The 18409-nt window shown below is 38.2% G+C and overlaps 1 protein-coding gene across 1 annotated transcript in view; it reads left to right on the forward strand.

The window, feature by feature from the left end:
* Window positions 1-7126, forward strand: part of Arl6ip6 (ADP ribosylation factor like GTPase 6 interacting protein 6) — a 28737-nt gene extending 21611 nt beyond the window's left edge. Inside the window, exon 4 of the mRNA XM_008832877.3 lies at window positions 6299-7126. Within this exon, the coding sequence (XP_008831099.1) occupies window positions 6299-6392 (94 nt within the window). The 3' untranslated portion in view covers window positions 6393-7126. The remainder of the gene's footprint in view (window positions 1-6298) is intronic.
* The last annotated feature ends 11283 nt before the right edge of the window (window positions 7127-18409 follow it).

Raw genomic sequence — 18409 nt, forward strand, 5'->3', positions numbered from 1 at the left:
CTGGTTGTTTTTGCAGAAGGACCCGGATTCGAATCCCAGCACCCACATGGCAGCTAACTGTCCATAACTCGAGTTCCAGGGGATCTGACAGCCTCTTCTGTCCTCTGCTGGCATTGCATAACACGGGTGCACTTACCTACATGCAGGCAATATACACATACACGTAAAATAAAAATAATAAATTTTTAAAAATTATTTATTTAATAACCATATACTTAGAAGAAGCATTTCATTACAACAGCATTGACATATTCAATAACAATTTCCAGAGCTAAGATATATCTCTTTCAAAATTGACTGTAAATTTTTAGGTTCACAGTTGAATTAATACAGTTATACAATATTGAACTCTGTATAAAGCCCATAAGACATAAAATTGAATGAGGTTTTAACCTTTAAGAAACATCTGCATTTCATTTTAAAATATATTGTTTCATACAGAAAACAATATCATTTTTAATGCTACCAACACTTAGATGTTTGCATATGCATCTCTAATCTCTATGTACCTGAGTATTACTAGTCAGAGTCGGTTACTTTCTGAGATCAGGTAGATTTCAATGGTAATGTTTTTCACATCTACTAATTATTAAGGAGCAAATTTTTATGCTTTGAAGAATTATTTTTTCTTTTTTTTCTTTAATTTATTTATACACCCACTTCCCAGGTAGCACCCTCCCATGGCCTCCCTCTCCCCACTAGAGCCCCTATACTCTGATATCCCTCCTACTGTCTGCTGTGTTGTTGGTACCCCCAGCTATTCCCCACTACTTCCTCTTCTGATGAATCTAGTCAGACTATCTAGAGGTCTTTGTTTTAGGAAGGTCAGCTGTTCCTCATTTGCGATAATAGTTGTCTATATTCCTTTGGATAAGATTACGGTCTGCTGTTCATTTTCCCAGTCTGTGCTGGGTTACTATCTGGGAATCCCTTTGGATTGAAAGAATAAGACAGATTTCTGACAGAAAAAAATGAGAAAGCCTAAGCAAGTGATGAAGGTCTGTGTAGGTTTGTTATGATATATAAAGGATGAAACAAAAATAATATATACATAATCTTAAAATTTATAAAGGTCATAGTTTAGTCAACTAGTTTAAGGAACAAAATGTATGTCTAGTCAAGGTTTATCTGAGAATATTTGTTTTTTTAACCCAAGCTTTATCTACATAGCACATGGTAATTAAAAATACCAGACTGGTGGAACTAACCTTATTGGATGTTTAACAACCATAATTTGAGGCCTATACTAATGTGGTCAGAAGGAGTTAAAGGACAATTTTTTCTTCCTTTACCTCCAAGATCAACTAAGTTCCAGGGGACTATGGAACATTTGTCAAAATGTTCTGTAACTGTGGTGAGTCACCTGTCTTCTTGGTCAGGGAGGCCATGGAAACCCTACGAGATGGACTTGAACCAGTGTCCAGTCTACAAGGAGGAGGGTCAACTCATAGGAAACATGTCATTCATGCTTCCAAGTGAAGCCGGACATGGTCGAGCAAGACCTTTGACTTTTCTTCACATAGATGGAACTGGTAAAAGAAAGGAGCCAGGAACTCCTCCCAAGCCCATGTGACCCCTGAGGAACAGATCCTCAAATGACCTTAAGTGTAAAAATAAATTGATTTATTTGGGCCAACTATATGGTCTTAAACACCCAAAAGGAAAGTATAACCAAAGAGGAAAGTCATCAGTATATTTCTTTAAGAGATCAAGGGATTAAACCTTCAAGACATTAGGCGTAAGTCCATACAAAAAGTTATTTAGCCGGGCGTGGTGGCACATGCCTTTAATCCCAGCACTCAGGAGGCAGAGGCAGGCAGAACTATGGTGTACATAGTTCCAGGACAGCTGGGGCTACAGGGAGACCCTGTCTCAAAAAGACCGAAAAAAAAAAAAAAAAAAGTTATGTAGACAGTTATTTCTCATTGATGATTTTGTTCCTAACCAGAAAGTGCTGCTCAGATGTAATCTTGGTCTCCAATACTGTAGGGCCCACCTGTAGCTAAGGGAGACAACCTGCTGTTGTTCTAAAATGATGGATAAATTTGTTTTCTCCCCCAATGTAGAAGCCTTTGGGAGGGAACTGACACTGATTCTAACCACTCTAACAGCTATCAAATTACCTGAAAGCAAATCCTGAATCCATCACTCTCAAGTCCAGCCTTGGAAGACAAAAGAAAAATGAGGAGAAACCCAATAGAGGGATGCTTTTGGAAGCCTTTGTCTAGAAATTCCAGTGGACTCTCATGTGAACATTTGAAAATTGCCCTGTTCTGACTTTTTTCTAGGCCCTGTCTAGAACTTGTAATGCTAATTACTCATGCCTTTGCTTCTCCTTTACATCTCCTATTCACCAGTCAAGGACTTTCTTTTCCCCCTACAGATAAGAGTTATGCAATTTGGGAGTCTTTTAGATAGACCCACTGAGGGGCGCCCCCAATTGCCTAACCCTGAGTCCCTGTTCAGCATGGAAGGAGCCAGAGCGGTCTGCGGTCTGTGTCCTGATTCCCTATCCACAAGCTGGGTAACCTCTTCAGAGGATGGTGTGATAAGAATGGGAGGTAGGAATTGGCTAGGCAGTTAGGGTGGGAAGACCCCAAAGAAAAGTAGCCAGTTTCTTGGCTAAAACACACAATGTACTTGAGCGTCTTAGCAACGTGCTCCGTTCCAAAGGCCTAAAAGGTCGAAAGTGTTTGGGAGCGTTTATCTAATCTCTAAAAGATTTTAGGGTGACCGCTTCAGAGTGAGGAATGTTAGGGTAGCCAAAAGCCCCATAAAAAAAAATAAATGAAAGAGGGAAAAAAAAAATCACATTTTAATGTTAAGAAAACAAATACTGCTTCTTAGTTACTTTCATATACACAAATAATAGTTGTATCAGTATCTAAACAGTATCTAAAAATAATTATGCCATTTTCAAAATTTCAGAGTTCTTTTTTGGTGTGTGTGTCTTTGAGACAGGGTTTCCCTATAACCCCAGCTATCCTAGAACTCACTGTGTAGACCAGGCTGGCCTTGAACTCACAGAGATCCAACTGCCTCTGCCTCCAGAGTCCTGGGATTAAAGGCCACCATGCCCAGCAAAATTTCAGAATTCTTTTGAAATTAAATTGAGTCTTCAAAGTTAAATATTGTTACTATATATGCTATGAGGCCATGGGCTGTGCTTTTGTTTGTTATTCAGTAATGTAATCCAGGTTAAAAATATGGCCAGTCAGGTGTGAGACACACCTGTAATCCCAGCACTTGAGAGATGAATGCAGAAGCGGGAATTAAGGCCACCATCAGCTATGAATGAGCTCAGTGCCAGGACAGGAAGCTAAGGGCATGCCACAAACTTGAGACCAGCTTGGGCTCTCCTGTCTCATAAAACAGGAAAGGGCAGGGAGTGGGGAATGGAGGAGAAAACGAAGGAAAAAGGAGTAAGAAAATCAGTTTGGCAGGGCTAGATATTTACACATATTTGATGGAAATTTTCTGATTTTTATCTGTAAGTTTCCCATGTTTGACTTTATTTCATATGATTTAAGAAATTATAGTCATTGCTGCTGTATTTATCTAAATCACCAATAATTTGGTTCCTTATCCTTCTGGAATTAGGTTCTTTCCTTTTCTTACCTTTTCATAAAATTACAAAAAATCCACCAGGTATGGTAGCGCATGCCTTTAATCCCAACACTCAGGAGGTAGAGGCAGGCGGATCTCTGCGAGTTCAAGGCCAGCCTGGTCTACATAGTGACCTCCAGGGCAGCTGGGGCTACAGGGAGACCCTGTCTCAAAAAGACCAAAGGAAAAAAAATACTACAGAAAAGTCCATGAGCAAAAATTGTATATACATGACTCAACCTACTTGTATATTATACACACACACACACACACACACACACACACACACACTGCCTCCTATCAGATTGCTATTTTCTTAGCAGTGTATACATTCTTCAGATTATGGAAATAAAAAGGCAGTAGTTTGCAACAGTAAGAACCATTGTGGAATATGTAGTGGAATCTGTGATGAAACTAAATAAAACAATATTAGACAATTTGAACCAATTGGGATTTTATTTTTAATTTGTGTAAGATCAGTAGTGACTTCTTTTGTACACATTCACAAATAAAACTTGAAGAGAATAATTTGTAATAGACTCTAAATACCTTCTTAGCTTTATGTTTTCAGTGGATTTATCAGCCCAAGAACCTACAAGCACTAGAGTTGCTGGTATTTGTTATTCTTGTAAAAATATCAAATTAGGCTTACTCTGTTTGGTATGGTCAATAGAACTTGTAAAACACCACATAAAACCAGAGGTCCAAAAGGAAACCACTAAAAGTCACCTGCTTTTTTTTTAAATCCATGTGAATAGAGAGAGCTTTTGAAAATAAGCTGAGTCTTGATTCCTCTGTACTACTAAAGAACCATGATACTTAGGAGCAAGGAAGTAATTGTTCTTCCTGACTTAAAATTCTTGTTGGTAAAATAGAATATCTCATCACTTTTACCTCTACTGCCCTCTGTAAACATATGGATCTATTTCTGAATATTGTAGTCTATTCCAGTGTATTCTTGTCTTTTATTTTCTATTTTTATTGTTTGGGGGACAAGATAATTGCTGTGTATATGTGCATGCACATGTGTGTATGTGTTTGGGTGTATGTGTGGGTAGGTACCTGTGGAGGCCAGAGAGTTTTCCTTAGTCATTGTCCACATTATTTTTTGAGACAGGATTTCTCACTGAACCTGGAGCTCACCAATTGGTCAGACTGGCTAGATAGCAAGCCCCAGGGGTCTGTTTCCCTGTGTCCCCATACCTCCAATGCTGGAATTACAGAAAAACCGCCAGGTCAGTTTTTATGTGGGTGCTAGGGATCGGAAATCAGGTTCTCATGCTTGTGGCAGGCTCTTTACCAGCTGAGTCATCTCCCCAGCCACTAATACACATATTAAGAATTACTTTTGCGCCAGGTGTGGTGGCGCACGCCTATAGTCCCAGCACTCGGGAGGCAGAGGCAGGCGGATCTCTGTGAGTTCAAGGCCAGCCTGGTCTACATAGTGAGTTCCAGGACAGCTGGGGCTACAGGGAGACCCTGTCTCAAAAAGACCAAAAAAAAAAAAAAAATTAAAATTTAAAAAAAGAATTACTTTTGTGTTCTGAATTTTTTTTCCCCTGTACCTATCTACCATATTATATAAACTTAGTACCAAACTGTTAGTTTTCCCTGAGTCTTACTGTGCTACTACTGAACTCATTGAATTTATAGTTGGAGTTTTCTTTCTTTTACATTTTATTTGTGTGTATATACACACATGCATGCCACAGCATATGTGTGTAGGTCAGAGGTCAACTTGGAGGAGTCATGTAGATTCTGGGGAGCACACTCAGGTCATCAGGCTTAGCAGCCAGTGCCTTACCAACTAAACCATTTTTTTGTTTAACACAGAAAGTTACAGATGTACAATGTTAAATATTCCCAGATTATGGTCAGTATTTCATTCAGGTCCAGTTATTCTTACAATATATTTCAGGAAACCTGTCTTTTTAACTGAATATAATATAATGAAACAATTGTAAAATGTGCAGTTTGTTAGTTCTAAACATTTTACTGTAATGTGCAATCCAAAAGATGGCTCTCACTGCAAAATGAAAACTTCATATCCATTAACAACTCCATTAACCCCTCTTCCCTAGACACCTGTAGGTTACTTTTGTTTATGTATTTGCTTATTCTGGATATTTCGTGTTAATGGAACCATACAGATTTAACCTTCCTTACATTTTAATTTACTCTGTGTGACTGGGGATAGGGCATTTGCCATGGTGCACTGGAGGATGTTGGAGGACAACTTTCAAGAGTTGCTTCTCTCCTTCCACCCTGTGATTCCCTTGGCTTGAACTCAGATTGTGTGTGTGTGTTTGTGTGTGTGTGTGTGTGTGTGTGTGTGTGTGTGAAAAAAAAATCCCGATCCGATCCCCTGGAACTGGAGATACAGGAGGTTATGAGCATTCTAATGTGGGTACTGGAACCAAACTTGAATCCACTGAAGATCCAGAAGTGCTCTTAACATCTGAGCATTCTCTCTAGCCCCTGGGACAGTGTTTAAAAGAGAATTTAAGATTCATCATCCAGTATTAATCCCACAAGTGTCCAGTATCCTTTTTTTGTTTTTTTAACTTGTATATTAATGCATGAAACATTAGGTAAATTCATTTCAGTGTCTTAAGCATTTTCAGTAAAATTTGTTTTCTCATTACCAAATTACGTGTTGTTTTTCTGATTTGTGTTTTGCCTTTTTCTCTAGGAAACTGACTGGACATTCTTTCCATATGGGCTATAGCATGGCGATTTTGAATGGCATTGTAGCTGCTCTTACTGTGGCTTGGTGCCTCATGTAAACCCACACTGGAGCAATGTTGTTGCAAGTCGTGATTATTTTATAACAGAAAAAAACATTATTGCCTACTCAGAAGACTACAGAATCATTACATGATTCACATATAGATCATCATCATCAACAGTATGGAATTCTTTATCTAGAAATGTCTTGAGTGTTTCAAATACTTTCTTAAAAATATAAGATGTTTACCTCATCTTTTTACTTTTGTATATGTACTTTTTATCAATTGTCAAAAACATTTTTATGGAAATCAAACTTGGAAACTTGAATACAGGATAATGGCTACCTTCCACACATACTCAGTGTTTGCTAACAAATGCTGATATTACTGTTTGAGATAGAAATAGTTCTTATTTACATATTGCATTAAGAAAACAGTGCTGAGGCTGGCACCTGGGAGACAGAGTCTGTTGGATCTCTATGAATTCTACACCAGCCTAATCTAAATAGTGAGTTTCAGGCTAGCCAGAGAGAAAGAAAAGGAAGGAAGGAAGGGAAGTCTTAATATTTTATAGAAGCTACTTCATCTATATTTCTTATAGAGTATACTTATAATGAGTTTTATATATTTTCATAATACATATTGAATTTATGTTTTTAAAGTTATTACATCTATACTTGAATGGCTGTAAATTTTGTTTCGAAGCTGGTTCAAACCTGCCATGTTTACTGTTTTGTCTTTTATAAAAAACACTGTAAAGCACGGTGAAGTTTAAAGTTAAGTAAATTTATTTTCAACAAAAAAGATACCAAAAATGGTAAATTATTCGTCATTAAAATGTTAGGAGATTTGAAACTGTTAACTATTTCTATTTTCTACAGTTTTAAATATTTATCTTGATGTATATATGGTTAGTTCAGCAAAACTTATACTATTTTGTTTTTAGTAAATGAAAACCTGAAAATTTTATATGTTGAACTAGTTTATTTTTATGCTTGAACTAGTTTATTTTTAATCTCAAAGAATAGTTACCAAAATAGAAAAGGTATTTTAATACTCTCTATATGTATGTATAAAACTGTATTATGTGGGGTTGGAGAGATGCCTGAGCAGTTAAGAGCACGGCATGGACTGCTCTTGCAGAAGACCCGGGTTTGAATCCCAGTACCCACATGGTAGCTAACAACTGTTCATAACTCCAGTTCCAGGGGATCCAATGCCTTCTTTTGTCCTCTGTGGGCATTGCACAATACAGGTGTACTTACATACATACAGGCAATACCCACATACACATAAAATAAAAATAATAAAAAAAATTTTTTAATTTAAAAAACTGTATTATGTATATTATATATAGTTTTATAACCTTCCAATATGTCAGGGGCTTTTTGTTGTTTTCATAGTAATTATTTCTGTCTTGCTAACTACCCTAAGTGTTTAGAAAATCACCTCAATTTCAGAAAGATGAATGATTTACACAGCTGTTTTCCCTATTGAAAAACTTAACATTAGGAAACCATTGTGTAATCAGCCTACTTATTTAGGTTAAGTGGGAAATGAATATGTGTAGTACATTTATTTACATTCCTCTTACGAAAACTGTGACTAAGTAATCAAGGCATCTACAAATCTGACTTCAATATTCTCAAAAAATCATTCCGTTTAATTGGAAATGACTAATAATGCTCCAATTTAAATGATTGGAAATGTTAAAGTATATGTTTGTTTTACTAAATATCAATCCCCATGGCTTAAACATTTCTAGCAGCGTGACTATTAAATGACTATGTTTTCATTCCCAGGCTTTTTACTTCCTTTATTCCACCCCTTTGACGCCGAAGACCCTTCTCATGGCAAAGAAAGATTCAAATATGAAATTAAGCTTACTCTGTTTGGTATAGTCAATAGAACTTGTAAAACATGAAAATAAAACCAGAGGTCCAAAAGGAAAACACCAAAAGTCACCTGCTTTTATCAGTTTATCTCTTCTCAACCTCTTTAAAGCCCCATCCACATCCCAATTTGGATAGCCCCTCCCAGAATCTGTGTATAGTAAAGAAAGTTGTCATAGTTGGCTATACTCAGACAAGGTAGCTTCATGTATAACTTAGGTGCATTGATACATAATGCACACACATCATTTCTCTAGAACACTATTTTTTGTGGACTAGCTAGCACTTTCTATTAGGAAATCCCCTCCCCCCATTCTTCACACCTAGGGTAGCTTTTCAATATAAAGTAGCTATAAGCAGTAATTGACTAAGGGCACTTATCTAGGCCAAATTCTTTGCTGGCCAGAGTGATTGCAACAGTTCTAGAGAGAGATGAGTCAAATCAACCAAGTCTCTAGGAGTTTTCTAAATTAAGATATGATGAAACTGGGAGATACAAACCTAGTAATGCTGACAACCATGTGAACCAAGCTCAGTAGAAAAGGATAAAGCTCGCGTGAAAACTGCTAATGACATTCCCATGATCCCTGAAACCCAGTGACACTCTTGGCATTCTTGAAATTTGGCTATAGTGTTTCAGTACATTTTGGATCTGCTGTTCACATTGAATTTTGTCATTTGTGCCATAAAGTCAACATGAAGTTAGTTACCTGGCTGTTGGAATCCTTTTAATGAAACTGACTCAGATGATTTCATCTATGTGAAAGTTGCAACATCTCATTAATTATTTGTGAATATGTGGGCCATAAGTGTACTTGTGGCAGAAGATTAATCTCCATGACTTCAAATGAGATTGGGAGTAAAACTTGCTACTGATTTTATTGTTTCATTAGGAACTAAGTCTGTTCCCAAATTCAGTTATATATTCTTTAAATGTTACCATAATTCTGCTGTGTTTATCAAGAATGTAAGTCTCTAGTTATGTTACATAGTAAGTTTTAAATACAATAATATCTTGGTGTTCTCAATTTCCTTATCTCAGTTAAATGGAAAGAAAACACTGAGAATAATACTACATCATTGCTTATATGACCTTGAAAAGACACTAGGTACTTAATAATTTCAAATACATTTATCAAGACACAAGGATTGAAAACTAATGAGCTAGGAATGCAAAATTTTAAAATATTTTTATTTTAGGTTTATTTTATCTTATCTTGTGATCTTATTTGTCTGTTCTTTGGGTTATTTGCTGTGCTGTTGGGAATCCTTTGCAGAAAGTTCTTACCAGAGCCTGTATCTTGAATTGTTTTCCCATAGCAGTTTTAGTTTTTCATTTCTTACATTAAGGTGTGTGTGTGTGTGTGTGTGTGTGTGTGTGAAGGTGAATCTATGTGGAGGTCAGAGGGCAATTTTCTAGAGTCAGCTCTCCTTCCTGGGATGGAACTCAAGTTGTCAGCCTTGCAGGGCAAAGCACTTTTATCCACCAAGCTGTCTCATTGGTCCTTTAATATTAAGGTTTTTGATCTGTGTTGAATTTGTTTTTATATAGGGTGAGAGAGGTGGACCTATTTTCATTCTACATGTGGATATCCCATTTTGATAATCTTTTTCCAGCACCAAAGAGACTTCCCCCCCTCCCCCGTCAATGTGTTTGACATCTTTGTCAAAACTTAAGTGGTTGTGTTACCAAGATCTTGCTCTGGCCTCATATTGGTATTTTGTCATGTGTTGTTTAAGTTCACTGAGTAGCTGACTCTGAAAGTGGGATTCTGCAACCCCTGCCCCCACTTCAGACCTGTATTAGGATTCTCTAGAGAAACAGAACCAATAGAAAAAAAAAATTGTGCATATATACATATATGTATATTACACAGTACAGTAGAAATAGTAGCAACAGCTGCCTCACACCTGAGAACCCTGTCGTTGCTCAGTCCTTATGACTGAGTACCTTAGCAGTCCAGACACCCACAACAATGGCTGTCTCACACCATAGAGGCCAAGAACCTGATGATGGTTGCTAAGTTGATAAGGCTGGATTCCTCAACAGTCCCAGTCTGCTACTACTTGCTACTTGCTACTACTCAGTCCACATTGGGAGCCTGGAAATGCTGGTTCTCATACATTTTCTGTATGGCAATGGCAACAATAGGACAACTAACAATGGCAAGAGGGAATGCCAGGAGAGCAAAAGAAGAATCCGTGTCCTTTTTTTAAAAAATACTATTTTTATTTTATGTGTATGAGTGTATTGCCTACATGTAAGTGAGTGCACCCATGTTGTGCAATGCCATGGAGGTCAGAAGAGGGCTTTGGATTCCCCTGGAACTGGAGTTAAGGATGGCTTGCAGCCACCGTGTGAGTGCTAGGAATTGAACCCGGGTCCTCTACAAGAGCAGTCAGTGCTCTTAACTGCTGAGCCATCTCTCCAGCCCCCATCCATGCCCTTTTTATCTGGGCTGCAATCAGACCCACCCCAAATGTGTGTGACACATTCTGGTTGCATCCATGTCCTTTTTATCTGGGCTGCAACCAGAAAGTGTCACACACATTTGGGGTGGGTCTTCCCACAACAGTTAAGGCAATCAGGACAATCCTCAGTTGAGGCTCCCTGCCCAGGTGATTCTAAATTGTGTTAAAAGTTGGCATGTAAAATCATAAGACTCAAACACAGTGTCCTCCAAAGCCCCTTGTTGGATGGGCTTCTTCCCCTTCCTACCAACTCTGACATGTGATGGTTTGTCATTTTAAATTTTTTGTTTCTTTGTTGTACTTGATACATTTGTTGGGATAGATGTGACCAGTATTTTTTTTTCCCTTTTTAAAAATTATTTTTGTTCTGTTAGCCCCCATGTGGGTGCTAGGAACTAAACTCAGGTTTTCTGCAAAGAGCAGTCAGTGTTCTTAACAACTGAGCCATCTTTCCAGCCTTACATGACACATGCCTCTTTTGTCATGAATGGTTGGTTATTAAGCACCCCAAAAAGATCAGTATCTACTGTACACCAATCTTTCTTGGTCAGTTTCCACACATAAAACTTTTTCATACTTAAGCAAGCTAGTGGTCAAGAATAAACAGTACAGACACTGTATTTACTACATCTACTGCCAAGACCAGAACCTTCCTATTATATTCATCATTCTATTTTTGACATGTTCTCATTGATACACTACAAATTACGTTAGTTATTTTAATAGCTAAGGGGTTACAATGGTGAGAAATTTAAAATAGGTTATATATGACAGCAAGAAAATGCAGGTAGGAATTTCTAGTTTAAATGCCTGAGAACTTCCTTTAATTATCCTGTTTTCTTTAGCTACCACCTTAGTGGTTGATTATATTTGTTACCTGATTTATTGACCAGAGCTTTTTTTCTGACATTTATAGAGCTCTGACTTGTTTATCTTTTGCCATTGTGTATGGTAGTATTAGAACATTCCCTAGCTTGTCGTTGGTTTGCCCTTTATATTCCTCTCTGCTCTCATTGTTTGGTTTCTTGAATGGTTCCAGAGTTCTTGGAAGTTTTTGGTCTATTACGGAAACTATTACAAGTCAAAGCACCATAACTAAATGGCAACATTTTAGCCTGATTATCCATGTTACAAAGAACCTAAAATGATTGTGTAGTAATTTGAACTTTTAATTCTTTTGGACCTGTTTTATTTTCTAACTCCTTTAAATCTGAAAATCTTTAAAGTGGCACAAACCAGAGTCAGGAAGAGAAAATAGCAAGAATTTTGAAAGGCATTAGCCAAATGTCAGTTTGTTAGTTCTTTATAGCATATGACATATGCATAGGAGAAAACATCAAATATTACTTTGATAAAAACATATGTACCACATCCACCCATCAACCCTCAACCTCCCAACTTTAAATGTCTCAACTGACTTCAGAACGAAGTCATCATTAAATTATTCCAGTGTTTGGAAACAGCAGATGATAAGGTGCTTGATAAGAGGGAAATCACATTGCCTTATCTCTTCTGGGTAGTAAGTTGCTTAGGTAGATCAGTGTTGTGGGAACCCATGATAATATAAAGATTATTCAATAAATCTGTAAAATATTAGTGTTGCCAGAGACCAAAAAAAAAACCAAAACAAAACAAAACAAAACAAAAAAAAACTGCTGCAGTGCTACTTACCTAATGCATTTGATTGGCTATCAGACTGATCACCAAAGATATGATACAGCAAGAACTCTTGACAGTATGTGTATGAGCAAACACAGGAAGGAGAGGAAAGTGCACCACTGAGATCACTGTTGCATCTGAATACTCTACACTTCTATCCTGGTGTCTGTCTTCCCATTAAGCATTGGCTTGACTGTTGGGTTGTCTTGTTCACCTGATTATGTCAAGCCTTATAATGATTGTTCTTGTAAGCATTTATTTGATTCAGAAATATTCTCACATTCTGAATCCATTTTAAGAACCCCTTCCTTACTCTTTTCCTTAATGTGGCACCAATCCTCCAAGTCCCTTACATTCCAGCCAAACTAGTTCACTGTCCATGAGTATGCATAATCCCAATTTCATGCCAATTTTTCTGCAAGAAAAAAACATTCTACTTAAAGTTCTCCCACATAAGATTTTACTTCACTGTCCTTTGATGCCATCTTTGCACAAGACATTTAATGTCCTCCTCTATTCTTGACTAGTCATATATTATGCAGAACCACCTATAAACCAGGCTTGAACTGTTTTCCATCATCAGCTCATTATCCACACTGAATTCATGTTGAAGGAAGAATGCAGTGTGGCAGAAGAAAGCACAGGAATGTGATTAAGCTGTCTACTCATTTCTTCAGGACTGGTTCAGGACACTTCTGGATAATGGAACTCTAAGGATGTATCAATTGCAGTGGTTCCCAACTAAGGGTGATTTTATCTTTGAGAGACAAATTTCTCACAAAGTTCCCTTACATAATAACTGCTTTTGGCAAAAGAACTTCATTCATGAAAATGCAAATCTTTAGCTTATTTCCAGAAAGGAAAGTATAAAACATTACACAACAAGGTCACACATCAGTGGTATTACTGGATTAGCAGCTAAGAGTACTTGTGGTCATTTATTTCAAGCTTTATATGTATTCCCTTGGACAAGCACGCAAACATGGTGGCAAATTGGCTGACTGGAGCAATTGATAATTCCACAACTGAAGAATCAAGTTACTATGGTACATTGGGAGCCAGGAGCAATAATGAGCAAAGACAGCAAGTTGCTTCTGTAATAGACTCTCATTAGTCAAACATACTCAGTTAGTCAAACATAACTTTCCATGAGCAGAGGTTCAAATCCCTGAGAAATGAGGATTGAGTTACTTACTGGGTAAAAATCTCTACACAAGTTGGAAATCTGGGAGTACAGGAACCATCAAAGAAATATTGTATAAATTAAGTCAAATACTAGCCTTGAATCTTATAAACATTCAAATTTTTTATTTCATATTTTTTCCATCCTGTGTTGTATGTTGTGATGGTTAACATTGGTTGGTAATTTGCTACACTTGAGAATAAGAAACCTCAATTGGGTCATGTCTGTGAGGCATTTTCTTAATTGCTAACTGGCGTAGACACTGTGTGCAGTACCATCCCTAGGCAAAGTGGGCCTGGGCTACATAAGAAAGATAACTAAATGTGCACTTGGAAGCAGGCTAGTAAGCTATGTTTCTCCATGATTTCTGCACTGGGGTTCAGCCTTGGCTTCTCAATGATGGACTATAATATGAAAGCTGAAATAATCCCTTTCATCTGGAGTTGGTTTTGGTCATGGTACTTATCACAGCAATAGAAGCAATATGCTGTCTTTGCTCATATTGCTCCTGGCTCACAATTTACCATGAAATCTTTAGAGTTTGATTCTGGTTTATATTGTGATATTAATATGAGATCTTGGCACCAGAAAAGGTTATGGTTTAACAGTGATATGCTTGTGTATCAAGGAGGAGTGGGCATGTGATAGCTCATCTTGGTTGTCAACACCTGTGAAGAAGAAAGCTCAGATGGGGCCTATTTCTCCATCAGATTGACATATAGGCATGCTTGTAGGGTCATTTCCTTGATTACTAGTTGATGTACCAGGGCACAACCCATTGTTGGTGGTTCCATCCCTAGGCAGGTAGGCCTGAGCTGTGTAAGTAAGGTAGCCGAATGTGAGCCTGAGTCCCAGCCAGTAATTAGTATCCTCCATGGTTTCTGTTCCAGGTTCTTGCCTTGAGTTCCTGCTGTGCCTTCCCTTGATGATAAATTGTAACTTGTAAACTGAAATAAACCATCACCTCCTCACGTGGCTTTTGGTGATGCTTATCATATCAACAGAAAGCAAATGAACATATGCAGTTAAACTAATTTCTCTTTATTTTTCCCTCATTTTCCACCATTATTGCCTGTAGAATTTTTTATACTAGCTAAATTTATAATACACTGAATAGATTGCAGAATATTGTGATAGGATTACTACAAAACTGGAGAAGAAAGGGTATCCCTTGAGCTCTTGCATGTGGCACTGAATCCAGTCACCTATGAGACTTAATGGTATTGCATTCTCAGCTGAAGGATAAATGTTTGTATGATGTGAGGTGAGATTGCTTTCAAAAGTTGTATTAGCTAGGGTTCTCCAAAGAAACAGAACCAGTAGAATGAATATATATGTATAAAGATTTATCAGCTTAGCTCACAGGATAGAGTCTGAGTAGTCCAACAACGGCTGCACCACACTGGAGATGCTGAGAATCCATAGTTGCTCAGTCCACGGGGCTGGATGTCTCAGTAGTCCCAATCTGGTGCTGAAGGTCTGACAAATTCCAATAGATCAGCTAGTCTTCAGTCTACAGCAGCAAGAGGAACTCAGCAGCAAGAAGCCAGGCGTTCTCTGCCTTGGCCTTTTATACAGGCTGCCATCAGAAGGTAACACCCACATTTAGGTTGTGTCTTCCAGCTTCAGATGATCCAATCAAGAAGATCTCTTTGATTTCAGTTAATCCCAGATCCAGTCAAGTTGATACCAAGGATTAGCCATCAAAAATGTTATGGAAGAAATGGTTTTGCATGTCTTAGGCAAAGGAATATGCTGTAGTGGGTATTTTGTTATTGAGCTCATTTGTATCTTAGGAGAAATTCTTGTTATTTGTTGGAGGCAAGGTAACATGATCTGAGACTTCTAAAGTTTTTAACTGACACAGATAAATAAAAATTACATATATGTTCTGTTTAGCTGCCTATTGCTGTGATAAAACACTCTGGCCAAAACCAACTTGGGAGGAAAGGGTTTATTTGGCATACAGCTCACAGTCCTTCATCAAGGCCCAGCCTGTATTCTTATAGAACCCAGGACCACCTGACCAGGGGTGGCACTATGTACAGTGGGTTGAGCTCTCCCACACTTAAAAATTGAGAAAATGGAAAGACCGCTGCAGTCATCTCTCCTACCCACAGGCCTCTCTCCGGGGAAAGTCCATCAAGCCCTCTGCGGCTTAACTCCCCCAGCCTAGTTCACCCTCCCATCATCCCCACCGGTCTCTCCTAATTTGGGTCCTGTCCCATTCCTTGTCTTGGGGCCCCAGACACCTGAGGAACCAATACTGCTTCCTGATCCTTTTCATCAAGACCAATGTAGTGCCTTCTCTAGGCCCCAAGAGCACTGCTTCTGGGCCTGGCCCGGCCCTCACCTCCCTCTGCTTCCCAGGACCTGCACGACCCACCAGCCTCTTTCTGGGACATGGGAGCTGACCTTTCTTCTTCCTGATCCTTTGCATCCAGACCGACCCAGCTCCTCAGAGCAGTCCCCAGGAGTCCTTGGGGCCTCTTCCTGCCCGATCTGCCTTTGCATCTCTGGGTGGCACAGCCACCAGCTGCCCTAGACCAGCATCTTTCCGGGGCCAGGCTCCCAGGCCATTCCAACCCCCAAATTCCTGAAGCCAAAATCATTCCTGGAGAGATCCAGACCTTAGAAGAAAGCCTGAAAACATCTGATCCTCATCTGAAATGGGTCTCTGTTGGAACTCCTGACGACAAAAGCATTCCGGCCACTCCAGTCAAAAGAGAGAACTGGAAGCTTAGACGAACCAGCTTTTCATGCCCAAAAAAAGAACCACAAAGACACATAAAGGTCACAAAAAGAAACAGATCAAACCTGAAGGCCTGAGTTCCACACAAGAATCAGAAGCTACAAAAGAAATTCACATGTCATATTCACAGAGAAGAAATAACATGAAAAAACTAACATATCCCCACCAAATACCAATAGTCCTCTAGAGGAGTACAATGAGAACCCCCTAGAGATAATGCAGGACATGGAACTCAAAAGAACAATTGTAAACATGATGAAAGAATTCAGTGAATCTAAAGAACACACACACACACAAAAAAAAAACAATTGAAGGAAGAAAGGGATAAACTTCTGAATGAATTCAGAAAAGAGAAATATTGAAGAATACTCAGGCTGAAATGAAGAAGGAAGTGAAATACTCAGTAATCCAATTGGAAACTATGGGAGAAAGCCTTACCAATAGGATAAATGAAATAGAAAACAGAGTATCAAGTCTGGAAGATAAAGTGGACAAACTACACCACTCAAGCAAAGATTATGAAAAAATTAAGAAATCACAAGAATGGAACATGCAGGAGTTGTGTGACACCATAAAAAGACCAAACTTACCAATCATAGGGATACAGGAAAGAAAAGAATCCCAAGATAATGGCATGGACCAGATCTTCAACAGAATGGAAGAAAATTTCCCAAAATTAAAGACATGCCCATACAAATACAAGAAGGATATAGAACACAAAACAGAGAGGACCAGAAAAGAAACTCCATGGCACATCATATTAATAACACTACATGTACAAAACAGACAATTCTGAAAGCTGCAAAAGAGAAACAAGTCACATATAAAGGAAAGCCCATTAGGATCACAGCTGACTTTTCAGTGCAAACTATGAAAGCCAGAAGAGCCTGGACCAAAGTATTCCCAGTGTTAAATGACCACAGATGCCAACCCAGATTACTATACCCAGCCAAAATATCTATTATAGTTGAAGGGAAAAGAAAAATCTTCCATGACATAAATAGCGTGAAGGGATTCATGCCCACAAAACCAGCCCTTCAGAGAGTTGGATAAGAGCTGAAGAAGGGAATGACTATACCCAAGGGACTGCGGAAAGAAATCCAATGAAGGTATAACTGTGGAAAAGTACAGCTATATCAAGAATGTAAATAGAAAAGTGACAGGACTCAATACCCATCTTTCATCAATAACTTTAAATATTAATGGACTGAACTCCCCAGTCAAAAGACACAGACTAGGTGAATGGATTAAGAAACGAAACCCATCTTTTTGTTGTCTGCAAGAAACTCATCTCACTTTCAAGGACAGACACTATCTCGAAGTGAAAGGATGGAAAAAAATATACCAAGCAAATGGCACTAAGAAAAAAGCAGGTGTAGCAATTCTAATATGTGACAAAATAGATTTTAAAACTAAGAAGAGACAAAGAGGGACACTTCATTTTGATCAAAGGAACAATGAATCAAGAAGATATTACAATCATGAACATATATTCACCAAACTCTGGTGCACCCAACTTCATAAAAACAATACTACAGGACTTTAAGATCCAGATTAACCCCAACTCATTAATAGTAGGTGGCTTCAATACCCCACTGTCTCCATTAGATAGGTCAACAGCACAGAGAGTTCACAGAGAGACATCTGAATTAAACAATACTGTATATCAAATGGACTTAACAGACATCTACCAAGTATTCCACCCAAAGGCAAATGACATGCTTTCTACTCAGCACCCCACGGAACCTTCTCCAAAATCGACTATATACTGGGGCACAAAACAAACTTCAAAAAATACAAAAAGATTGAAATAATTCCATGCATTTTATCAGACCACAATGCAATCAACACCCGAAGAAACCCTAATCACCGAACACATGGAAACTAAACAACACACTACTGAATGATGAATTGGTCAAAAGAGAAATTAAGAAAGAAAAGTATTCCTGGAGGAACTAAATGAAAAGGACAACACAACACAACAATACCACTGGAACACACTGAAAGCTGTCCTTAGAGGGATGTTTATAGCTCTAAGTGCCTATATCAAAAAATCAGAAAGAACACAAATAAATGACTTAACACTGCAACTCAACACACTTGAAAAGCAACAGCA

The sequence above is a fragment of the Nannospalax galili genome, unplaced genomic scaffold (assembly GCF_000622305.1).
Source record: "Nannospalax galili isolate Female #2095 unplaced genomic scaffold, S.galili_v1.0 scaffold376, whole genome shotgun sequence".
Classification (NCBI taxonomy): Eukaryota; Metazoa; Chordata; class Mammalia; order Rodentia; family Spalacidae; genus Nannospalax; species Nannospalax galili.